This window comes from Neolamprologus multifasciatus, chromosome 13 (assembly GCF_963576455.1).
Source record: "Neolamprologus multifasciatus chromosome 13, fNeoMul1.2, whole genome shotgun sequence".
NCBI lineage: Eukaryota > Metazoa > Chordata > Actinopteri > Cichliformes > Cichlidae > Neolamprologus > Neolamprologus multifasciatus.
This window is the reverse complement of record NC_140451.1, coordinates 1,237,148-1,262,927: the sequence shown is the minus strand read 5'-3', so window position 1 is coordinate 1,262,927 and position 25,780 is coordinate 1,237,148. Positions and strand designations below refer to the sequence as shown.

At 42.2% G+C, this 25,780-nt stretch overlaps 2 protein-coding genes across 25 annotated transcripts in view; one reads left to right on the top strand and one right to left on the bottom strand.

Annotated features, from left to right (window-relative positions):
* LOC146504746 (uncharacterized) lies at positions 1-18,724 on the top strand. 23 transcript variants are annotated; one of them, XM_085183204.1, is made up of 8 exons: positions 1-117; positions 9,530-9,637; positions 11,195-11,269; positions 11,372-11,480; positions 11,573-11,748; positions 12,376-13,455; positions 13,678-13,726; positions 13,922-18,724. In XM_085183204.1, the coding sequence occupies exons 3-8, from the start codon at positions 11,267-11,269 to the stop codon at positions 17,380-17,382; spliced, it is 4,878 nt and encodes a 1,625-aa protein (XP_085039330.1). In that variant the 5' UTR covers positions 1-117; positions 9,530-9,637; positions 11,195-11,266; the 3' UTR covers positions 17,383-18,724. The 23 variants fall into 23 exon arrangements, with proteins under 23 accessions (XP_085039330.1, XP_085039327.1, XP_085039329.1 ...); XM_085183201.1 differs by having other exon boundaries at positions 2-117; positions 13,895-18,724; XM_085183203.1 differs by lacking the exon at positions 13,678-13,726 and adding an exon at positions 13,651-13,677 and having other exon boundaries at positions 2-117; positions 13,900-18,724.
* Positions 17,675-25,780, bottom strand: part of edaradd (EDAR-associated death domain) — a 21,351-nt gene continuing 13,245 nt past the window's right edge. The window contains exons 4-6 of one of the 2 annotated variants that reach the window (XM_085183225.1): positions 25,158-25,231; positions 21,640-21,688; positions 17,675-19,849 (exon numbers count right to left, since the gene is read on the bottom strand). In XM_085183225.1, coding sequence (XP_085039351.1) covers positions 19,461-19,849; positions 21,640-21,688; positions 25,158-25,231 — 512 coding nt within the window. In that variant the 3' untranslated portion in view covers positions 17,675-19,460. Of the gene's footprint in view, positions 19,850-21,639; positions 21,689-25,157; positions 25,235-25,780 lie in introns of both variants that reach the window. The other variant, XM_085183224.1, reaches the window with a different exon arrangement.

The following is a 25,780-nucleotide window of genomic DNA, read 5'->3' as shown; positions in this document are numbered from 1 at the left end:
GTTGTTTCCTTTGTTTTTACTCCCCATGCCCATTAGTCTGACTGAATTCAGCTGTTCCAAATCATTGTTTGATGGTGTTGGAGTTTCCTGTTGTGCTGCACAGTGTACGTCGCAAGTGTAAGTCAAAATAGGTTTTTCTCTGTTTATCAAACTGGTGTTGATTTAGCCGTCAGTAATTTTCTCCTTTAATTATATATTCAAAGCCAAAACAAATGAAAATACAAGTTTGGACACATATGGCTTACAGCCTGGTGCCTTATTCTGAACTCCTCTTAAAAAACAAACCAAACAAACATATTTTGAGTCAGTAGTCAGTGGCCACCTTTCTTTTGAAATACATAGGATGCTAAGATTGTCTTTTATAAGTGATACTTTGATGTAACAGACAGGTTTTGTTAGTCCAAATGACCGTCCTTTCCTTAAGTAGGTCGGATGAGCTGATCTGAGTATTTTACGAACTCGGATCAACTCAAAACAGCCATCTCCAGGTTTTTCAGGGAATTGTCAAAAAACCATATATAGTCTATAGCGAGCAATCATATGTTGTTGATGTCTGGGAGAATGTGCAGACTGCTTTGAGCTACAGTAACTCAATAACCCCTCGTTACAACAAAGGTATGCAGACGAGCAGCTCTGAATGTCCAAAACATTGAAACTTGAAGTAGATGGACTGTTGCAGCAGTTAACGACAGAAGGTGATCACAGCTGTCGGTGGCGCTGTCACTTGGTGTTCGCTCGCTCGCTCTGTGGTAGAGTATCGCTTCCTGTTCCTGCTCAAACACAGTGGTGTTTCTGAGAAGCTTATTTGCTTAGCAGTTTAATTAACAACTTTTAAATACATTCTTTTTTCACAGTATAATCTTCACGTGCTTCATCCGAAGCACACTTTCTGTGTACTCACTACCTAATTTATAGTATTCACTCACTGTCTCTGTACTGTTTCGCTAGCTTAGCTCGTAGCCGACCCGTTAGCACCATGGCTACTTCACCTGTCCCTTCTGCACTTTCTTGCTCATTGTGTCAGATGTTTAGTTACTCCTCGGCCTCCTTTAGCAGTAATGATATCTGTAACAAATGTAGCATATTTGCAGCTCTGGAGGCCAGGATTACTGAATTGGAGACTCGGCTTTGCACCCTGCTCTCACCCTTAGCTAGCCAGGCCCCTGTAGCTGGTGCAGCCGAAGATAGCGTAGGCCCCGCTAGCTGTTCCCCGGCAGACCCCAAGCAGCTGGGGAAAGGCTGGGTAACGGTGAGGAGGAAGCGTAGTCCTAAACAGAAGCCCCAGGTACACCACCAACCCGTTCATGTGTCTAACCGTTTTTCCCCACTCGGTGACACACCCGCTGGGGGTCAAACTCTGGTAATTGGTGATTCTGTTCTCAGACATGTGAAGCTAGAGACACCGGCAACCATAGTCAATTGTCTTCCAGGGGCCAGAGCAGGCGACATTGAAGGAAATTTAAAACTGCTGGCTAAGGGTAAACGTAAATTCAATAAAATCATAATTCACGTCGGCAGTAATGACACCCGGTTACGCCAATCGGAGGTCACTAAAATCAATATTGAATCGGTGTGTAACTTTGCCAAAACAATGTCGGACTCTGTAGTTTTCTCTGGTCCCCTCCCCAATCAGACCAGGAGTGACATGTTTAGCCACATGTTCTCCTTAAATTGCTGGCTGTCTGAGTGGTGTCCCAGAAATGATGTGGGCTTCATAGATAATTGGCAAACCTTCTGGAGGAAACCTGGTCTTGTTAGGAGAGATGGCATCCATCCCACTTTGGATGGAGCAGCTCTCATTTCTAGAAATATCGACAAATTTATTAAACCCCTCAAAACATGACTATCCAGAGTTGGGACCAGGAAGCAGAGTTGCAGTCTTACACGCCTCTCTGCAGCTTCTCTCCTCCTGCTACCCCCCCAAAAACCCATCTCCATAGAGACTGTGTCTGCTTCCAAAAAGACAAAAAACAAACTAAAAACCAGCAACAAACAACTTAAACATTTACAAAGAAAGAACAATACAGTATCCACATCTGAACCAAAGAGTAAAACAGTGAAATGTGGATTATTAAATATTAGGTCTCTCTCCTCCAAGTCTCTGTTAGTACATGACTTAATAATTGATCAACAAATTGATTTACTCTGCCTTACAGAAACCTGGTTGCAGCAGGATGATTATGTTAGTTTAAATGAATCAACACCCCCGAGTCATTCTAACTACCAGAAATCTCGAAGCACAGGTCGAGGGGGAGGTGTGGCAGCAATTTTTCACACCAGTCTATTAATTAATGAAAGACCAAGACAGACTTTTAATTCATTTGAAAGCCTGATGCTCAGCCTCGTCCACCCCAGCTGTGAAACTCAGAAACCAGTCTTACTTGTTATCATCTATCGTCCAACTGGGCCTTACACAGAGTTTCTGTCTGATTTTTCAGACTTTATATCTAATTTAGTTCTGAGCTCAGATAAAATAATTATTGTGGGTGATTTTAACATCCATGTAGATGCTAAAAATGACAGCCTCAACATGGCATTTAATCTGTTGTTAGACTCAATTGGTTTCTCTCAAAATGTAAAAGAACCCACCCACCACTTTAATCACACTCTAGATCTTGTTTTAACATATGGCATAGAAACTGAACATTTAACAGTGTTTCCTGAAAACCCTCTCCTGTCTGATCATTTCTTGATAACATTTACATTTACAATAATTGATTACGCAGCAGTGGAGAGTGGACTTTATCAAAGTAGATGTCTTTCTGAAAGCGCTGTAACTAAGTTTAAGAATATAATCCAGCCACTGTTATCATCGTCAATGCCCTGTACCAACACAGAGCAGAGCAGCTATCTGAACGCTACCCCAACAGAGGTCGATTATCTTGTTAATAATTTCACCTCCTCACTACGTACGATTCTGGATACTGTAGCTCCAGTGAAAACTAAGGTCTCTAATCAGAAGTACCTGACCCCGTGGTATAATTCTCAAACACGTACCCTAAAGCAGATGACTCGTAATCTGGAGAGGAAATGGCGTGTCACAAATTTAGAGGATCATCATTTAGCCTGGAGAAATAGTTTGTTGCTTTATAAGAAAGCCCTCCGCAAAGCCAGAACAGCTTACTATTCATCACTGATTGAAGAAAATAAGAACAACCCCAGGTTTCTCTTCAGCTCTGTAGCCAGGCTGACAAAAAGTCAGAGCTCTGTTGAGCCAACCATCCCTTTAACGTTAACTAGTGATGACTTCATGAACTTCTTCACAAATAAAATTTTTATCATTAGAGAAAAAATTACCAATAATCATCCCACAGATCTAATATTATCTACAGCTACTCTTAGTTCCATTGATGTTAAGTTAGACTCTTTTTTTCCAATCGATCTTTCTGAGTTAACTTCAATAATTACTTCCTCCAAACCATCAACGTGTCTTTTAGACCCCATTCCTACAAAACTGCTCAAAGAAGTCCTGCCATTGATTAATTCTTCGATCTTATATATGATCAACCTATCTCTAATAATCGGCTATGTACCACAGGCCTTCAAGGTGGCTGCAGTTAAACCTTTACTCAAAAAGCATCTCTAGACCCAGCAGTCTTAGCTAATTATAGGCCAATCTCCAACCTTCCTTTCATATCAAAAATCCTTGAAAGAGTAGTTGTCAAACAGCTAACAGATCATCTGCAGAGGAATGGTTTATTTGAAGAGTTTCAGTCAGGTTTCAGAGTTCATCACAGCACAGAAACAGCTTTAGTGAAGGTTACAAATGATCTTCTTATGGCCTCTGACAGTGGACTCATCTCTGTGCTTGTCCTTCTTGACCTTAGTGCAGCATTCGATACTGTTGACCATAATATTCTATTAGAGCGATTAGAACATGCTGTAGGTATTACAGGTATTGCACTGCAGTGGTTTGTATCATATCTATCTAATAGACTCCAATTTGTGCATGTAAATGGAGAGTCCTCTTCACACACTGAGGTTAATTATGGAGTTCCACAGGGTTCGGTGCTAGGACCAATTCTGTTTACATTATACATGCTTCCCCTAGGCAGCATCATTAGAAGACATAGCATACATTTTCACTGCTATGCAGATGACACCCAGCTCTATCTGTCCATGAAGCCAGATAACACACACCAATTAGTTAAACTGCAGGAATGTCTTAAAGACATAAAGACTTGGATGGCCACTAACTTTCTGCTTCTTAACTCAGATAAAACTGAGGTCATTGTACTCGGCGCTGAAAAGCTTAGAAATATGGTATCTAACCAGATTCTTACTCTGGATGGCATTACCTTGGCCTCCAGTAACACTGTGAGGAACCTTGGAGTCATTTTTGACCAGGATATGTCCTTCAACGCACATATTAAACAAATATGTAAGACTGCGTTCTTCCATTTGCGCAACATCTCTAAAATTAGAAATATCCTGTCTCAGAGTGACGCTGAAAAACTAGTTCATGCATTTATTACTTCCAGGCTAGACTACTGCAATTCATTATTATCAGGATGTCCAAAAAACTCACTGAAAAGCCTTCAGTTAATCCAAAATGCTGCAGCAAGAGTACTGACAGGGACTAGAAGGAGAGAGCATATTTCTCCTGTTTTGGCTTCCCTTCATTGGCTTCCTGTTAAATCCAGAATTGAATTCAAAATCCTGCTCCTCACATACAAGGTCTTAAATAATCAGGCCCCATCTTATCTTAATGACCTTGTAGTACCATATCACCCTATTAGAGCACTTCGCTCTCGCTCTGCAGGCCTACTTGTTGTTCCTAGAGTATTTAAAAGTAGAATGGGAGGGAGAGCCTTCAGTTTTCAGGCCCCTCTTCTGTGGAACCAGCTTCCAGTTTGGATTCAGGAGACAGACACTATCTCTACTTTTAAGATTAGGCTTAAAACTTTCCTTTTTGCTAAAGCATATAGTTAGGGCTGGACCAGGTGACCCTGAATCCTCCCTTAGTTATGCTGCAATAGACGTAGGCTGCCGGGGGATTCCCATGATGCATTGAGTTTTTCCTTTCCAGTCACCTTTCTCACTCACTATGTATTAACAGACCTCTCTGTATTGAATCGTATCTGTTATTAATCTCTGTCTCTCTTCCACAGCATGTCTTTATCCTGTCTTCCTTCTCTCACCCCAACCGGTCGCAGCAGATGGCCGCCCCTCCCTGAGCCTGGTTCTGCCGGAGGTTTCTTCCTGTTAAAAGGGAGTTTTTCCTTCCCACTGTCGCCAAAGTGCTTGCTCATAGGGGGTCATATGATTGTTGGGCTTTTCTCTGTATCTATGAAGCGCCTTGAGGCGACATTTGTTGTGATTTGGCGCTATATAAATAAAATTGAATTGAATTGAATTAAACCGAGGCTCCAGTTGGCGCTGGCTCACCAACATTGGACAGTATATAGGAAAACGTTGCCTGGTCTGATGAGTTTTGATTTTTGGATGAGAAAACAACATGAAAAGATCCGTCCTGTCTTGTATGAGTGGTTCAGACTGGTGCTGTCACAATGTAGGGGATATTTGCTTGGCACATTTTGGCCTCTGAATACCAACTGAACACTGCTTAGATGTCACAGCCTGCATGGTTATTGGTAGGGGCAATCGTGGCCAAAGGTTTTCTTGATTTCCTCCAGAAAGTCGCAGCTTAGGGCAATCGTGGCTCAAGAGTTGGGAGTTCGTCTTGTAATCGGAAGGTTGCCGGTTCGAGCCCCGGCTCGGACAGTCTCGGTCGTTGTGTCCTTGGGCAAGACACTTACCTGTTGCCTACTGGTGGTGGCCAGAAGGGCCGATGGCGCGATATGGCAGCCTCGCTTCTGTCAGTCTGCCCCAGGGCAGCTGTGGCTACAACTGTAGCTGCCTCCACCAGTGTGTGAATGGGTGGATGACTGGGTGTGTAAAGCACTTTGGGGTCCCTAGGGGGGACTAGTAAAAGCGCTATACAAATACAGGCCATTTACCATTATTGTTGCTGACCACATTTATCCCTGTGAGACTCGAATCATCTCAAATTGGCTTCCTGAACTTGACGGTGAACGTGCAGCTGCAACTGTGCTGCTATGGTGGCAGTACGAACCAAAATCTCCAAGGAATATTTCTAGTACTTTGTCAGATCTATGCCATGAGACGGGCAAGCAAAGAGTGTAGAGATTTCTAAAGGAAAAAGGGGTTCGAACCCAGTATTACCAAGGTCTACATGAGTGTGTAATTAAAAGGTAGATCATTACAATGACTGATGGATGTAAAAATAATATGTACCAGGGCTCGCAAAATCGCTAGCCCGACGTCCCGGAGCTAGCGATGTCTCCGGTCGGGCGACCAAAATCAATCTCAGCCCCGCCCGTCGGGCTATATGATAAGCCGTCGGGCTATATGATAAGCCGTCGGGCTATATGATAAGCCGTCGGGCTATATGATAAGCCGTCGGGCTATATGATAAGCCGTCGGGCGGGGCTGAGATAGATTTTGGTCGCCCGACCGGAGATATCGCTAGCTCCGGGACGTCGGGCTAGCGATTTTGCGAGCCCTGTGTACATTATGAGGTGCATACCCAAACCTTTTGGTGACAGTCCTGGCTATGTATCCTTTCTCGTGCATATGGCAAACATTTAAAGTTATTCCATTAAAAAAGACTCGTCATGCTCTGTAACAGGATATTTTAGATATCAACAGCCACAAATGGAAAGTCGTAAAACATATCTTAAGTCCTGGAAACTAGCCAGAGATTTTTGATTAGTGACTGTATATCAGGGATGTCCAACTCCAGGTCTCCAGCGCCGCTGTCCTGCAGGTTTTAGAGCTCACCTGGGTCAGCACACCTGAATCACATGATTAGCTCATTAGCAAGCCTCTGGAGAACTAAAGGTCATTTAGCCATTTAAATCAGCGGTTCAGGACACGGCACTCGAGGCCTTGAGTTGCCTACCCCTGTTGTATACAGTGTGGATTTAGTTCCTCAAAACGTAAATACAGAGAAGTGATGAAGTGATTCACCTGAGAGTCAAGAGCCTCAAGGGCTGTGATGACGGAAACTGAACCTACACATTGGTTTCCATTTAAGGTTGGTGTGGTCATACAAATGAAAATAGGACTCACACAGATGTAAGTGGACGATGATTTTTGAGTAATGTGTTCAGCGAAGGTGCCACAGACACATTTACCAACTGCTGTTTTGAAGTTTGCCCCTTGTGCGAGTGCCTCAGTTTGACATACTGTTTCGCAGTAATCGACATGCTGTTTGTCCACTGAGCCCTATAGTAATTATTATAAACCAGGAGAAAGGACAGATCTTCTGAATGTCTGCACTGAATCAACTGTAATATTAATGGGTATCATTAGAATGTGTCAGCAGGAGGCTGAAGTTAGTCACCAGATGCTTCTTGCTTCCTGTTTTGTAGTAAAAGTTTTGCTGATCAGTTATGTCTGAATGACTCTAAACTGTCTTTGTGGACAGCAAGAGAAACATATTGATGACTGCACATGAAACAGCAAGTTTTGGTATACATAGACTCTTTATTTACCCTGAAGGAAATTAACATCCATTATCCAGATATCCACGAGCTACAGTGGCAGCCACTAGAGATTTTAATGCTCCAATAATGCTCTGTGGCATGTTGTCACACTGCTGAAGTCTAAGTTGGGGGTAATCCTCATTTTTATACTCAGGAATTGTCCCTCACGTCTGGTTGATCTTTATTTCACTGTTAGAAACGTAAGGTTGGTTTATCAGGTGTTTCTCTCAGATGGAGCTGAAGAGCTGAAGATGAAGCTCTGCTTGGCCCTTGTGTGATCAATGATATCTCACTTAAAGAAATAGACACAGTAACACTGTAATACATGAAGTGACTCCTCCCGTTTCTTGGGAATTCAAGTTTCTGTTGATCTGTGTTTTGTTATCATTTTACATTGACAACACCCTTCTGAGTGTCTCTTCTACACAGTCATCACATTGTATTAATTGGTCACATGGGTTGGGTAGTGACTTGTTGCACAGTCGGCTTTTCAGGTGACATTCTCTGCAGAATAGCTAAAATGCTTTACGGGAAAATGCCACTCCGGTTCGTCATCATTTTAAGTCGTTCTCCGAAAATGTCTGACAGAATTATTTTAACACCTAAACAAAGTGGCACCTTATTAGTATGGCAGGCCCATGACACACAAGGCAGACTCACAGTCGGTCACCCGACAAGTTATTGAGGCAGTAAAGTCAGCAGTGGAAGTGTGGGGGTGTTGCGATTAAAGGAGCAGTGTCATACTGGTCCCAGGGCTTGTTGAAGACTTTTGTTAAATTTGATTGCAAATAATTTATATCATGTTTGTCCATTGTGTTATGTTGTAATGCAAAAATGACATTCTCATAAAGTAGTGAATGGTCAAGACTAAACATTATTTCAATGTTGTATTTGTTGGAGGTTTATGATGTCTACATGCTCTCAGAATATGTTTAAATTATGAAAAGTCCTGCGTTGAACCTAATTTCATGTTTAAGAAACTGTGTCCGACATAATTCTTTGGATGCTGCAAACTGAGTGTGCAGCTTTTAGCCTCACAGACCACTCAAAGTGCTTTACAAACTATTTAGCAAGCTAGCTATCAGTTAGCTTAGCACAAACACTGGAAATATTTGGACTCATGGTTTGCTTAGTTTTTACTGTTGAGTTCACTGACACTGAAGCGTGTGCACTCTTGCTGTTAGAAGTTTACTTGTAGCCCATTTGACAATCATTAGCTGTAAAGCAAAATGCCAATTGTGTGACTTTTAAGCCTGTGAAACCATTAACGAGTGTTTCTTTGTGGAGCTGGCATGCTTTCCTGTGCCTGTGGAGGTTTCCTCTGGGTGCTGGGCCTTCTTGCTGCACACCAAACACACACATGCTGGGTTTTTGATTCTAAATTGACCGTGGATGTGGAGTAGAAAAAGTGCTTGGAAGTATACAAAATACAGCTCTTTATGAAGGAATGGTCAAATGTGGTCGAAGACTAAAGCACTTTGAGAGGTTGGTGCAACTGGGGGAAAATGGATGTTTTTAAACACAAGAACATTTATATCTGTTACAGTTTTTACCCAGCACCTCATCAGGTCATTGTGCTGTGAAAATTGGATTACAAGCTTGAAACATAATCACGTTTACTTATTATTCTTGTTAAATTTCAGTGCACTAAATATGTACAAATATGCCAAAATGAGTGCAGCATTAAATATGGCAGTTTCTAAGGGATGTAGATAATCAGGAGTCTTTAACTACCAAACAACAACTGTTAAAAGAAAACAGACACTGAGGCAAAATGAAGTGTGAGCAAGTGTTGCTGCTTGTTTGTACCTTTGTGGACCTGGTTAGTCCTGTTGATAAGGAGTGGTGTCTCTCACTCATACATCTTTCTCTTGTGCTTTCTAGTCAGGTTTCGGCTGCCTAAAGGCCTGGTGTGAAGTTAAGGTGTGTGGGCGTGTGTGTCTGTGCGTGGATTTGTTGCAAGGGGGCTCCAAAAGAGGCGGTCCTGATGCTGCCTAACCTGTTTGCCTGCATTATAGGTATTCAACTGGCAGCTTCATCTCGTCCTGCCCACAGAGCAGCAGTGACACACTGAAGAGGAGACATCTGGCCCCAGGCTTTCCTAAGGAGACGCTGTCTTTGGCACGGTGAGTCCATCAAATCTCAGTTTGGTTGTTATGGCACAATCTATGATTGGAATAAATTGGAGCAGATTTGATAAAAAAAAAACCTTAATGTTTATTCATTTCATAATCTAAAAATTGCATTTCAGTAAAATGTACATTGTAGTTGGTATAGGTTCATCTCTGTACTTAACATCAGTTACATTTATGTTCTGGAGAGTGAAAAGTTTTCATTCGAGTACACAGACTGACCCCAGTCCTCTCACAGGTGGAAAGTCTGAATGAATACTGAAGCCATTTAAGGATGAGGCCTTTGCTTATGTTTTGCCTCTGGTGTCATTGATCTTTTTTAAACGTATTAAATTGTTGTACTTGTATGTCAGCACCAAACTGCAGAGTTTGTCTGGCGTAAAGATTTTAAAACAGGTTGACCACGACTGTGGGCACGCCACACTCTGCTGTCACTGGACTCACGCCCTGTTTGATTGAAGTTGTTTCTCAAAACGTTGCCACCCTGGATACACCTTAAAAAACAAGTTGCATTGCCGTTAATAGAAGTGTCTTGTGACTTCACTGCCTGTCCTGTTTGTTGCTCATCTCTGGTTTGGGGAACCATCAGGTAGAGCCTAAAACCACTGCCCAGTTTCCTTGCAAGTCAAGAATGCCTGAAACAGCATCATTGAGCATATGACTACAGTTTTCTGAGCTCTCACTGAAGAATTAGATTTATCTACTGCCGTCTGGTTATTAACTGCTTAGTAGTTGTTTTTCTATATTTAAAGAAAGAGAACTCCTGGGATGGACTGTGTTATCACCAGTGGGTGTTGGCCAATAATAATCAATTAGCAGTTAGTTTTGTAAGTATTGTTTTGTTTTTTCAGAAGTCCTGCTTGTATTTCAGTTTGAGTGACTGTTTTTACACCATCTGATTTCTTTTTTGAGTTGAATTTAAAAGCAGGGTGTTGATGATCGTCTGACTCTTAGCTCTGCTGGACAGCATAAACCTGATGAAGCAGACGCTCTTCAGTTTAGGTTTTTTATCACAGCATGTCTAAAACCTGCTCCCTCATTTTCTATTCGACGGTGCTGCAAGTGAATTACGTTAGTGTTTATATGCATATGTGTTGAGGTGTGGTCCAGTGTGTGTCAGCCAGAATGCATCCAAACCAACTGGTTTAGATGCACATTCACCGTAACAAACCTGGCAAAGGCTTCAGATTCCTGAAGTGTGAGACAATGTGGGCGTCAGAGTTTCTCTGTCAGTTCAGAGTCAGGAAAAAATGAATAAAAGTACCAGCTCTTCTTTAAAGAAACAAAACGCGTTTCACTTGTGTCCATGTGGATCGTATTACAAAAAGTTTGTTGCACAGGTAGAAACAGTGACACACCATTTTTAGCTGCACCTAAATCAGTGTTTTTATTAATAAGCTGAAAGCTGCATGTTGCTGCATTGTTTGTGATGAGAGATCAGAAAGAGTACAGCTTACCTACAAAAACGACATTCAGCATTGCTTCCCTGCATCTTACTTAGTCGGTGTCAGCTTCAAGTAAAAGCTCCCTCTGCTTTCTTTTGTTTCACAGATAATATTGCTGCAGTTCCCACATTCACCTGAATTGTCATATGAATTCTGTGATGTGCATGTAATAGAAATAATGGTAAGTATAACAATGTTACACATACAGTGGCTACATACACATACAGTGTAAACAGTGCCTGATGTAAAAATCTCATACTGTGTATTCCAACCACTGTCAAAGGACCAGGACAGCAAGAGTGCAAGCTTCTCAGAAAGCCTCGTGCTGGATCACGCTGAGGAAGGAGTTGTTGTTGCAGGAATCAAAGACAACACAATCTCTCCAAAAAGTGGTAAGATAAACATTTCAGATTCATTTTTGTTAGTTGACATTTTTGAGCACTAATAGAAAAAAAGGTTGTGACATTATTTCTACTTGTTTCAGGAGAAAAGTTTGTTGCAGCAACAATACAACTTGATAAACTTGAGAAAAACGATGTGCTGAAAATCCTGAAGGTGCTGGAGCCATACGAAAGCAACATAAATCTTCTGACAAAGAAGGACTTGAGCCCCGGTGTTGACCTTGGCTCTTTGGGAGTAGGTCTCAAAGATTCAGCAGAGGTAAGCATCAAGCTGTGGGGAACATTTGGTTTATGTTATTATAGGAAAGGCCATAAAATATGTTTTTATTTATACATTTTTAAACCTTTTTGTGTATGAGAACTGTTGAAAAATTGACTTTCAGTATTTTAATAACCTGTCAAATCACAATATATCTGAAAAGATATCCAGTTAGACATTAAATCCTTTTTCTAAAAACTGCATATGTGAAGCCTAAAATCCCGTAAAAATCTTTTTCTCGAATCTGTTACCAAAATTAAGCAATAGTAAGCATATCAGTGCTTTCTAAGAAGACAGGTCAGTTTTATTATTTATTATTATAAATAAATATATAAATATAAATATATTATTATTTATTTCAACATACAATATGCAAACTTGTAGCTCAGAGAATAATTTTACTGATGCAAGTGACCTAATGTATGGGGACGTTTTGTGAGGTGGTGGTGATTTACTTAAAATCTAGTCCATCCTATTCGTCCATGACATCTTCTATTTCCCATTTCTACCCCCACCTTGCTGCAGTGCAGATGAACTGGACATGATTTGTGCTGCTCAGAATACAATTTTGGTTAATAGTAGTGTCATAAAGTTAGTGCTTTAATTTGTTTTTTTAATTACCAACAGATATTACAGAAGGATCTGTCGCTGGATGCATCAGCTCAGGGACCAACCGTTTCCCTTGATGGCCTGAATGGAAAGCTTAATGATGCACAAGGGTTGGGGGTAAAAATAAGTGAACCGACTCTTAATGGAGACCTTCCCAGTCTTAGCCTAAATAAGCCATCAACTGATGCTGGTGCCACATTTAAAATGCCCTCAGCAGGGCTTACGATGCCAGACATAAAATCAGATTCAAGTGGAACCCTAAAAGTACCTGATATCAATGTCTCAGCTCCCAATCTTAACGCTCCCATTGCAACACTAGACATCAACAAACCAGAAGTCGAAGGCAAAATGAAACGCGAGGCCCCGAAATTCACAATGCCACGCTTCAGTCTACCTCATCTTGATGCACCAAAAGCAGACATTGATGTCTCTGGTGATCCAGGTCTTCCTTCAGTCAGTGGAAGTATGGAGAGACCAGACCTCAACCTGTCAGCTCCAAAGTTAGATTTGAATAGTCCTGATGTAAATGTAAAGGCCCCAGATGCTAATATTGAGGCACCCTCAGGGAAAATCAAGTGGCCCCATCTAAAATGGAAAGGTCAAAAACTCAAAGGACCAGATGCCAACTTAAATGCTGACCTGTCCACACCTAATGCCAGCATTTCCACACCAAAGATTGATGGTGATCTAAGTACCCCAGATGTGAATGTTGGCTCAGCTCAAGCTGATATTAAAGGCCCTGATCTAGATGTTCAAACCCCAGATCTTAACGTTGATGCCCCTTCTGGTAAAATTAACTGGCCTCATCTAAAGTGGAAAAAATCCAAACTTAATGGGCCAAAAGCTGATATGGACCTCAATGCAGATTTAAGCCCACCAGATGCTTCAGTTCCAAAAATTGATGGGGAGATTAGTACACCTGACGTGAGCCTCAATTTACCCAAAGCTGACGTTGATATCAAAGCACCAGATGCTGATATAAACCCACCTTCTAGCAAAATCAAGTTCCCAACACTGAGAAAACCTAAATTCTTGGTTTCTGGGCCAAAGGTGAAAACCCCAGATGTTGATGTTGATGCTGATGTGAAAGCACCTGACCTCAGTCTGTCTGCTGAAGCACCTGATGCTGATCTGAACTTACCAAAAGCTGACCTTGATATCAAAGCACCAGATGCTGACATAAACCCACCTTCTGGCAAAATCAAGTTCCCAACACTGAAAAAACCTAAATTCTTGGTTTCTGGGCCAAAGGTGAAAACCCCAGATGTTGATGCTGATGTGAAAGCACCTGACCTCAGTCTGTCTGCCGAAGCACCTGACCTCAGTCTGTCTGCCAAAGCACCTGACCTCAGTCTGTCTGCTGAAGCACCTGATGCTGATCTGAATTTACCAAAAGCCGATGTTGAAGCACCAAATGTAGACATTGAATCTCCATCTGGAAAGATCAAGTTGCCCACTATGAAAAAGCCAAAATGGTCAATCTCGGGTCCTAAGGTTAATGGTCCAGATGTTGATTTAGATGCTGATGTGAAGGCACCTGACCTCAGTCTGTCTGCTGAAGCACCTGATGCTGATCTGAACTTACCAAATGCTGACGTTGATATCAAAGCACCAGATGCTGACATAAACCCACCTTCTGGCAAAATCAAGTTCCCAACACTGAAAAAACCTAAATTCTTGGTTTCTGGGCCAAAGGTGAAAACCCCAGATGTTGATGTTGATGCTGATGTGAAAGCACCTGACCTCAGTCTGTCTGCCGAAGCACCTGACCTCAGTCTGTCTGCTGAAGCACCTGATGCTGATCTGAACTTACCAAAAGCTGACGTTGATATCAAAGCACCAGATGCTGACATAAACCCACCTTCTGGCAAAATCAAGTTCCCAACACTGAAAAAACCTAAATTCTTGGTTTCTGGGCCAAAGGTGAAAACCCCAGATGTTGATGCTGATGTGAAAGCACCTGACCTCAGTCTGTCTGCTGAAGCACCTGATGCTGATCTGAATTTACCAAAAGCCGATGTTGAAGCACCAAATGTAGACATTGAATCTCCATCTGGAAAGATCAAGTTGCCCACTATGAAAAAGCCAAAATGGTCAATCTCGGGTCCTAAGGTTAATGGTCCAGATGTTGATGCTGATGTGAAGGCACCTGACCTCAGTCTGTCTGCTGAAGCACCTGATGCTGATCTGAACTTACCAAAACCTGACCTTGATATCAAAGCACCAGATGCTGACATAAACCCACCTTCTGGCAAAATCAAGCTTCCAACACTGAAAAAACCTAAATTCTTGGTTTCTGGGCCAAAGGTGAAAACCCCAGATGTTGATGCTGATGTGAAAGCACCTGACCTCAGTCTGTCTGCCGAAGCACCTGACCTCAGTCTGTCTGCTGAAACACCTGATGCTGATCTGAATTTACCAAAAGCCGATGTTGAAGCACCAAATGTAGACATTGGATCTCCAAAGATCAAGTTGCCCACTATGAAAAAGCCAAAATGGTCAATCTCGGGTCCTAAGGTTAATGGTCCAGATGTTGATTTAGATGCTGGTGTTTCAACCCCTGACTTGAATCTCTCAGCTCCAAATATGGATGGTGAGATAAATACACCAGATGTGGATCTAAAGTTACCAAAAGCTGAACTGGAAGCCCCCAAAATTGATGTAGAATCTCCAGATGTTGACATTGAAGCCCCATCTGGAAAATTCAAATGGTTCCAATTCAAGAAACCCAAATTTGGCACACTGAAAGGTCCAAAGGCTGATATTGACTCTAATGTGACGATACCAGAGGTGGACCTCAAAAAGCCTGATGCAGAAATAAGTGCACCAGATGTTAATCTTTCTGCATCAAATATTGACGCCAATATCAGTGGCCCAGACCTTAATCTTGGTGGTCCAGATCTTGATGCACCTGATGCAAAGGTGAAGTTTCCCAAATTAAAATTTCCCAAATTCAAAGGATCACAAGTCCAGGGTCCCAGTGTGGATGCTGATTTAAAAACACCTAATATTGATGCAAGTCTTGATACACCAAAAGCTGAAGTGAATGCACCTAATGCAAACCTCAGAGCGGAACCTCTCTCCTTGTCTGCACCAAAAGTTAATGGTGGTCTTGATGCACCAGATCTTGATGTAAATTTACCGAAAGCTGATCTAAAAGGCCCCAGTGTAGCTCCAGAGGTTGATGCCCATGCAGGAAAAATCAAGCTTCCCCATATAAAATGGCCAAAGTTTGGCACATCGGCGCCAAAAGTGAAAGGACCAAATCTTGATGTTGATGCTGATCTACAACGTCCAGATCTAGGTTTGTCTGTTCCTGATGTAAATGCAAAGTTACCCAATGCAGACTTGACAGCACCCAATGTTGAACTAAAGGCATCAGACTTGAGTCTCTCAGCCCCCAAAATTGAGGGAGACATTGGTACTCCAGGCATTGATGCTGGTCTTAATCTTTCTGCACCAAAAATTAATAGTGGTCTTGATGCACCGGATCTTGATGTAAATTTACCGAAAGCTGATCTAAAAGGCCCCAGTGTAGACATTCAAGCTCCAGAGGTTGATGCCCATGCAGGAAAAATCAAGCTTCCCCATATAAAATGGCCAAAGTTTGGCACATCAGCGCCAAAAGTGAAAGGACCAAATCTTGATGCTGATCTACAACGTCCAGATCTAGGTCTGTCTGTTCCTGATGTAAATGCAAAGTTACCCAATGCAGACTTGACACCACCCAATGTTGAACTAAAAGCATCAGACTTGAGTCTCTCAGCTCCCAAAATTGAGGGAAATATTGGTACTCCAGGCATTGATGCTGGTCTCAAAACTGGCATTGATCTTTCTGCACCAAAAACTAACATTAACATACCAGACCAAGGCCTTTCTACCCCAAAGATTGAAGGTCCCAACGTGAATGTTGGTTTGCCTGAAACTGATATCAAGGCACCCAGTCTACATCTGCCAAAAGCTGACCTCCAGTCATCTGATCTCAGCTTGAAAACACCAAATGTCAACCTTTATCCACCAAAAATTGGTGGTAGTCTCTCAGCACCAAACATAGACACGAGTATGCCAAAAATTGAACTGGAAGCACCCGATGCCAATGTGAAATCTCCAGATTTGGATGTCAACCTGCCAAAAGCAGATCTCAAAGATTCCAATATCCAGTTGAAAACTCCAGATCTGGATGTGAATACCCACCTTGGTGACTTTAAAATGCCACATTACAATCATCCAAAACTTGATCTTTCAAGTCCTGAAGTAGAAGCTCCCAGTATTAATCCCACAGTTGAGGCTGGAATTAAGGTACCTGGAGTCAGCACAGATATGCCTACAACAGATGCACACATCTCTGTTCCTGCAGTAGATTTGAATGCACCAAATGTAGGTGATATTAAAGGACCCGATGTAGATGTGAAAGCTCCAGATGTAGATGCAAGTCTTGAAAAGCCCAAGATGCCACATTTCAAGATCCCAAAGTTTAGTCTCTTTGGATCTAAACCAAAATCTCCTGAGACTAATGCCCGTGCAGATCTTGAGGGGAGTGGCTCTGACTCTGATGTGGTGGAGGTTCCTGTATTCAAGTTCCACAGACTGCCCCAAACCAACATTGATGGCGTTGAAGGAATTACTGATGCACTGAGATCAATCAAATCTGACTTGGAGGAGAAGGATTATGTTTTCAGTAAAGGAATCCGCTTGCCAGTAGTGAATGCAACAGCAAACGGAGGAGAAAAGATTGACATTTTGGAGAGATTGAAAATTGCAAAAGAAAAGACGTCCTCAGTGAATGTGTCACCAACAGAAGAGAAAACTGATATTGACCTACAACACACTGGCGCAGGTCTTGATGCTAATACAGGTGCAGGAGATTCGTCTTTGGTCAGAGGAGGCACTTTCAAAGTAGACAAACCAGAGTCTATGCTGGGGCTGACCGTACCTGATATTTCTACATCAGATGAAAGTGACAAATATTCACTGAGCCTTTCTAATATGCTTGGCCTTAATGTCAAGGATTCTGATGCCAACTGATCGTTCAAAGGTTGGCCTGATAAATGAAGCTCCAGTCCATAAATGTATGAAAACATGCAGCTTAACTGATGTTCATGTTTTAGTTTGTGACATAAAAAGAGAGACTAGCTGTAACTAATCCATGCTAAATTGTCCATCTTGTTGTAATTTTAATAATAATTTAGCGTAATAGAGTTCAGTTGTTGATACAATCTATGTATATTTTCCTGTTATTTATAAGCTTTTTCTAAATGTTAATTTGAAATTACTTTACTTTCAGTATTGCTTGTGATCACCATAAACTTTGTCTAGCAAGTGCTTTACTAAATATTTTAAAGGATAAATGAATTGTGTGAATGTGTTACTCTTTGTTCAATAAATCAGTACAATGTCCAAAATAAGAATGTCCAGTAATTAAAGCCAGAGATGGTCTCTAATTGTTGAAACATCCATACAAGTGATTTAACCCACGGTCCTGCCAAACCACCTGATATGAATATAAAATTCTAACAACCTCATTACTTATAGGTAAATACAATGATTACTAAATTATGTGATACTCAATGAATATCATTTGAGGCTCTTGTATCATTTATACACCTTTGAGATTGTTCTGATATTACAATTCAATATTTTAAAACGACAAAAACATTGACAAGTTTTTTTTACATGTTTATTTCATACTGATAAAACAAAAGCTCTTAAAATACTTTGAATGCATGCTTTTTAGTTTACAGGTTATTTTCTTTGGGTAATTTTACAAAAGGTGTTTGACTCCAATAAACTGTTTATAACATGGCTCTACTTTCAGCTTTATTTATGCTAATGATTAGTATTCAAAAGGTTATGAAGGGGATCCTGTTAACATGGGCTCATGTCCCCCCCAAAACCCCCAAACAGGGGGTGGGGGGTATTCTTTGCACCTAGAGCCATGCTAGTGTTTCTGAAATCAGGATTTCCCTTTTTCATATTTAGCTGAACAGAAAAACGGAGACAGTGAAGGTTGACAGCAATGAGTACTTTTGTATTGGGGGAAACATTTCCCTTGAGAACTCAGGAAACCATCAGATGTATGGATACACTGTCTCAGAACAAGCGTGAAATTAACCTCTGTTACCGCAGCGGTCCCCAATCCCCGGTCCACGGCCCGGTACCGGTCTGACTCATGTGGTACCGGGCCGTGAGAGTTGAGGCTCGGTGTGACATTTGTGTTTTTCAGGGTTATCGTGAACTCTGTTTCCCCGGGTCTTTCCCGTGTTGTAGTCCTGCGTCTTCTTTTGAAAGAAATATTTACGCGTGTCCATAGCAACCAGAGGGGATTAAGAGAGGAGGATGTTACTGTCAATGTTGTTGGTGCATTTCAGGAGGACGCTGCTAATAAAGTTACACAGTTAATTCACGTTTATTATTATATTTACAAAACACCAGCGTTTGTGTCTCGGTCGGATCATTCTAGTTTGTATTTATCCGCCACACCTCAAAGGCCGGTCATAAAAACATTGTCTGACACTAAACCGTCCGTGGAGCAAAAAAGGTTGGGGACCGCTGTGTTAATGAACAAGTCAGTGGAATCACTATGTAAACTGTCCCATTACGCTGAAGCTATTTCAGTGTCCAACTCCAGTGTTTCGTCCTTTAACGTCTGAGCTTGTTGTTGAGTTGCACTGCCTATGTTTCTGCCTCTGCCCAGGTATTATGAAAATCTCTAAACAGCCTTTGAAAAACAGAAAGTAAGAAAACGAGATTTTGCAGCATTGACATCAACATCATTGCTTGAATTTGAATAATCCAACTCCATCTGATTTAGTTCATGTCGATCTTTAACACGAAGACTCAGAGTCTGCGGCAGGTGTGCCAACGTCAGGTCACAAGGAAGAAATATACCGGTGATCTGCACGCACCGATCAGATCTGTGACTTTGCTTTCACTATATCCAGAACAGTGTGAGGTCAGTACTGTGCAATATTCTCTACAGACAGGTTCGACAGCTTTGTTTTATCCATTCACAAGCTCACTAAAGATAAAACTGGTAGCATGTATCAAAGCTTATGAAAATTAGGACATCAAGTACAACCCTGAAAGATTAAGAGTCAAATTGATTAATGTGTGTGTTGCCAGCGCGACGGCCAATCCTTCTCTATCCAGCTCTGCAGCAGTCGCAGCACATCAATGCGCTGATAGATGCGGCAAAGTTCAGTGAGCTCAGTGACCGTCTTCTGGTTGTAGCGTGACAGGAACTCCTGGGTGGGGCTGTGGGACAAGGAGCCCTGGGTCCGATGCTCCAGCAGGGTCAGTTCGTCATAGCTCATCCCCCAACGGCTCGCAAAGTTTTTCCAGTTTTTGATGGTGCAGTGGTTTGGATCCAATTTTAGCCGCAGCAAGTCCAGCAGATCTTTGTCGTTCATGAGGTCGCTGATTTTGGGAGGGGGCGCCGGGCAGAAGCACTTCTCGCAGGGGTTCGTTAAAAACTGTAGTTCTTTGGGATAGTCTGAACTCAGAGATGGACAAGGAAGACTGAGTTAGCTCAAGCACATTACCAAATAACATTTGCTATCTGCTAACAACTATTTAGCTTGTCAGTATTTTCTGTTACGATGAAAAACAAACACACATTTAACATGGAAAAGGTTTCAAAACATCCAAGAAATCCCTTTGAGGCAAAAAGCTTATCAAACTGCTTTAGTCTGGGTGGCTGCAGCTCAGGAGGTGGAGCAGGTCACCTTCTCATTGGAAGGTTGGTCTGCTCCAGTCTGCACGCCAGATATCCAAGATACTAACCCCACTGTTAGAAAGCTTTTAAGCATGGAACAAACTTGTATGAATGGGTGAATGAAGCATGTTACGTAGAGTAAAAAAACCAAACCTATGTTCAACAGTTTAGTCAACAGCCCCACCGACAAGCCTTTGTTGTTTACAGCCAATCAGAATAAAAGTGTCACAAAAGGAGAGCGAAGGGTGTCGCAAAGGGGCTCTGGACTATCCCAGTTTTCATTGGTGAAAGGCAGGAGTGCAACCTGACTAGAGACAACCATTCACACTTAAATGTCTTTGGACTGTAGGAGGAAGCTAGAGTAACCAGAGAGCGCCCACTGGTGTACGCGAGTCCACAATGAAAGGACTCAAATCCAGAACCTTCCTGCTGTGAGTGGACGGGGCTAAACCCTGCACCACTGTGTCATCCCAAGCTTTCTGAACTCAACGATGCAAAGCTCGAGCATGAAGCTGAAACAGCAGAATATTCTTCTAGTTGTGTTGAGTACAACACATCGTGAAGAGTGTGGTGTGTTCAAACTCCCACAGTGTAACCATCATATGATTAGTCTGTGAAGGTTCTCAGTCATCCAGGTCATTACAGTCAAAGGAGCTTGCAAAGAAAAGCGTCTGGACTTCTTTAAGTTGCTTGAAGACGTTTCACCTTCATCTGAGAAGCTTCTTCAGTTCTAAGGTCAAATGGTGGAGAGTCCCAGATATAACCCTAGTGGGAGTTTCCCCCCACAGAGGGACAAAAGGACCCCCTGATGATCCTCTAATCGCCTGAGCCAAGGTGTGAAACTGGGTGTGGGTCACAATCAGCCAGTATGTTGTGCCACAGCGCATGGCACAACACAGAAGAGCCACCTCCACAGGACAAGACTCAGCTGTCCATCTGCATCTAAAGGTCAAAGGTCACTCTTTCGAGGATGCCAATGTTCACATTTTGGACAGAGAGGACAGATGGTTTGAAAGAGGAGTGAAAGAAGCATCTATGTCCACTGTGAGCGACCATCTTTGAACAGAGGCGGTGGTTTACGACACCAACTGTCTGCCATCTATAATCCAGTTTTGAGATCCCTCCCAGACGCCTTAACGCCCACTCACATCCTGGGCCATCTGACCTCATGAAATCACATGATAAGGTGGGGCCAGGTTTCACAATGAACTCACCCGAAACTCTGGCTGATTGGGACCCACACCCAGTTTCACACCTTGGCTCAGGCGATTAGAGGATCATCAGGGGGTCCTTTTGTCCCTCTGTGGGGGGAAACTCCCACTAGGTTTATATCTGGGACTCTCCACCATTTGACCTTAGAACTGAAGAAGCTTCTCGGATGAAGGTGAAACGTCTTCAAGTAACTTAAAGAAGTCCAGACGCTTTTCTTTCCAAGCTCCTTTGACCATCATATGATTATTACTGTCAAATTTAAATCAAAGAGTAAAGTTGCTGTTAGTCTGATGAGCGGTATTTCAGCTCCTTCTGATATTTTCATTTGAAGAGTTCAGCACGAGTAACTGACCTACCTGGTGAAGAAGAAGTGGGGCAAGTGCATTCTTCCACATCTTCCACTGGCTGCACACAGAAACAAAGAATGAATGGTGGGCTCATGCTACTGTGGACAGAACTACAAACATTGCTGAGGGTGTGTGAAAATGAGTGCTGCAAAGAACAACTTTACATTCACTACTCTGCTAAAGCCAAATGTGTGTCTGTGCATGATGGGATTTGCTGGGTGTCTCAGCCCGTACACCCAGTACTCCCAGTACTCCCATTCTGTGTCATTTTGCAGGTGCTGGTGTGTAATATTTGCTAAAGGAATGTGCACCTTTATAGCAAATACTACCATTAACTCAAGGTGGAGACGTTGTTTGGAGCGGTCGGTCGCAACCAAATATCATCAATGACCTTTTCATGAGTCGTGGAAAACATTCGCAGCCAAGTAGTGAGGATATATTTTACAGAGGACAGTTATTAAAGCAACGCTTTATACTTAAAAATGATAAAGCTTATTCAAGCTGCTGCACTTTGCTGCAGAGCCACTGCAGTAAAAGAAAACATCTGCTTCACACGGGCATGAGTGAGTGTCAGTATCCAGAGTTCGTGTTGGCCTGAGTGCTGCTGCATCCTGAACAGTAGTTCCTGAAATGTGCTGTCAAAGCCGTGAACATGAGAAAGCAGTTCATGCCCGTACTTGCAAACTCTAATTACTGCATTAGTGGAGTGAGTAAGAAAGACAGAATTACAGCTTAAATGATTTCATTTGATCTTCTTGGTGTTAAAAATACTGCAGTGCATGTACCAAACAAGTTCTGATGGTCGTGATGTGCAGTCATATCTTTGGTAAAGTGTGGAGCGACGTTGTAGATGTATTGCAGCACTATAGCTAGTAACTCCAACTCTATGTACATATTCAGCAGGTATATTCCTCAACTGGACTGTGGATACCAGCATGCTGTGGATGAAGACCATATGGACCATTAATCCTCACTGTGATCCATGTCCCGGTGTCATAAGAGAAAGGATCATGCCCATTCCTGGGACTGAGGCAAACATGGAAACAATTGCTGAGAAACGTTTACATCCCTACAATCGTTATGGTTGTAACGCTTCACAGCGCTTGTACACTGCGAAAAAACTAATGAGCCGTTTGTTTTGATTCTGTGGTAAATTTCCTGCCGTCAGTCGCTGCAGCTCGGTTAGAGGTTTAGGTTTCACTCGGCAGCAAATGTAGATCAGAGGTTTAGGTGTGATGCTTTTTCCTGGCTGGTGCTAATAAAACATGTCTCAACATAAGCCAAGTTGCACAGAACATCAAGGTCGAGCAGAGAGTTGAGACGCTGTGCTGGAGGGATGTGGATATTTCACCAGTGGAGAGACGGGAGTGGGTCAAATCTTCTGTCCTGTAAGCTCGCTGTGTTTCAGAGCGCGCCCTGAGATGGAGTCGTGTGAGCGCTCGTCTCTGTTATTAGCAGCGTTCACAGCTGCACCTTCAGACCAAACCACATCCTGTATAATCACAGCTTAAAATAAAAGCTTCTCACAGACTCTGCTCTGTGTCACATCTTTAGATCTGGTGAATAATGTTTGGTTGTTGGTGGTCGTATTTTCACAGGATCCCCGCCCATTGGTGCTAACCAGCGCATTGCCACTGTGTTCTCTTTATGCACAACAGGGAACAAAGGGAGAGATCCATGTTTGTAGGCTGGAAGGACGCCACAGCACCGGGCCGTGCTGACGGCGTCCTCACTATTATAACATGTGGCCACAGGAAACGTTTGTTATTAACTGCACGGGTCACACAGTCGAGCCAAAGCGGTATAACAAACCACTTTCTGTAAGGCAGGGGTGTCAAACTCAAATACACAGTGGGCCAAAATTCAAGACTGGAACAAAGTCGCGGGCTAACAACAATTAGCAACAATAACAATTTGGTATGGCTTCGCGGGCCAAATGTAATTAGGCTGCGGGCCAAATGTGGCCCGCGGGCCAGAGTTTGACACCTATGCTGTAAGGGATGAAGAAGCAAAGCATCAGTTTTTAATAAAGAGTGTCTAACAGTGCACGTCATGCTTTACTCTCAGGTCCTATGGACTTGTTACCTGTGAAAGGCATGTAGGGAATAAAACAGCTGTGGTTTTCATAGTTAGCGAGCGCTGCACTAGAAACATGAGCAATTCAATTATTACTACTACTAATAATAAATATATTATTATTATTATTATTATTATTATTATTATTATATAATAATAATAATAATAATAATAATAATAATAATTACTGCTCACAAAATATCACAATGTAGATGAGGCAAACTCATTTTATATTACAGGCCATAATCAGCTTGATTTGATCGAGTGTGGGCCAGTGAAACACAACGGCTCACACACATTTATATAAGACAAAGAAGCACCGTTTCAACTAGGGATGCACCGATACCAATACTGGTATCCGGTATCATACCGATACTGGTATTATACCGATACTGGTATCGGGTATCGGGGCCGATACTGTAAAATGTGTGTACTCATACTCGTAAAAGTTAACCGATACCATGAACCGATAACAACTTATTTCATTAATCAGAGGGTGGCTTGTCATTTCTGTTGTAGTTTTTTAGATTGGCCACTAGGGGGGCAATTATTATTTTATTTATTATTTATTTAATAATAATTATTTTGTTTGTTTGTTTACAATATGGACACGCTGCAATAATTTAAAAGTTTATTTTATTCCAAACAGAAGTGTTTATTATTCTGAAAGCTCGAGACAGTGCCAATAGTTCAGTGATATTTTGTTAAATTACAATGTGGAGACTCTGCAATAATTTAACAGAAGTGCTTATTTTTCACTTGAAATTTTTTTGTGGTCATTTTTATTAAGATTTTATTTTTTTATCGGCAGAGAATAAAATAAAACCTGTCTTCCAATTAATTGCATTTGTGTGTGTGTGTGTGTGTGTGTGTGTGTGTGTGTGGTAGAAGTATCGGTTTTCTTACTCAGTATCGGCAAGTACTCAGATCCAAGTGTCGGTATCGTATCGGTTTGTAAAAATTGGTATCGTTGCATCCCTGGTTTCAACAGTACATCAGTTTTTCAACATGATGAAGAAATGCTGCTGCAGTAAATACAATAAATATTAAACTGTAAGAAATAATCTAGAATTTAAAGACATTCGTGCACTGCGAGTGGCTGTTGGGAGGTTTTTATTATATACAGTTTAAACGTCCAGTGGGCCAGATTGGCGTCTTTGCAGGAACAGTTCTGGCCCCCGAGCCTTATGTTTGACACCCCTGATGTAGTATAGTATCCTAATGTAAACTCACAGCCCAGGTGGGTTGATAACACCATGGGTCACCCTGTTATCAGGTGAAACAGACACGCTGAATCATTTTGTGTTCAGTGTTGTCGTGCCACGTGAAATGTGTCAGATGCATGTGGACCATAATGACTGGTTACCGTTGTCGTCGTTAGCCTCCGCACCACATCTGCTGAACCCTGGGATTAAAAGTGTGTCACGTGCATCAGAGCTAGTAATGCTGACCTGTCTTATTCTGTCTTCTGAGGAGGGACTCCGGTATCTCGAGGGCATCGAGCTGAGGTGCAGCGTCACAGCGTCTGCTGGAAACACATCACTACATGAGTGCGTTACAGTCAAACTGAATACATACATGTGTACAAATGCAGTTTTCAGTGAACAACACGATCAAACATCTTTCACAGTAACCGGAGAAAAGGTGCAAAAGCTCCGACTGTGGCCAGAGAGAAAGGCCAGCACGCCTTCATTTACTCAGCATCACAGCTGCATCCAAAATGCTGTCAGTGCATCATCTCAGATCTGTGGTGCTTTGAAAGTTTAGCTCTAGCAGACTTTTGCTGCAGCTGCCTTCAGCTTTGCTTGTTTGTCTTCTGACTCGAGTGTAAACAAACAGCAGGTTGACATCAGTCGAATGACTTTGACACTGAACAATATCCTGTTTCTTAAGCCGCTTTTGCAGTTCGGTCACTTTCCACTGGTACACATCAGAGCTCATCCTGCAACTCCTACTGGTCTGGTTCCACTGGCACCAGCACGTCGACTGATACTTCCCATCATTCTGATACCGGCCGTTTGACTGTAAGCTTATCTTCGTAGCTTGTATAAACTGAATGTTTGAGACGTCCAAC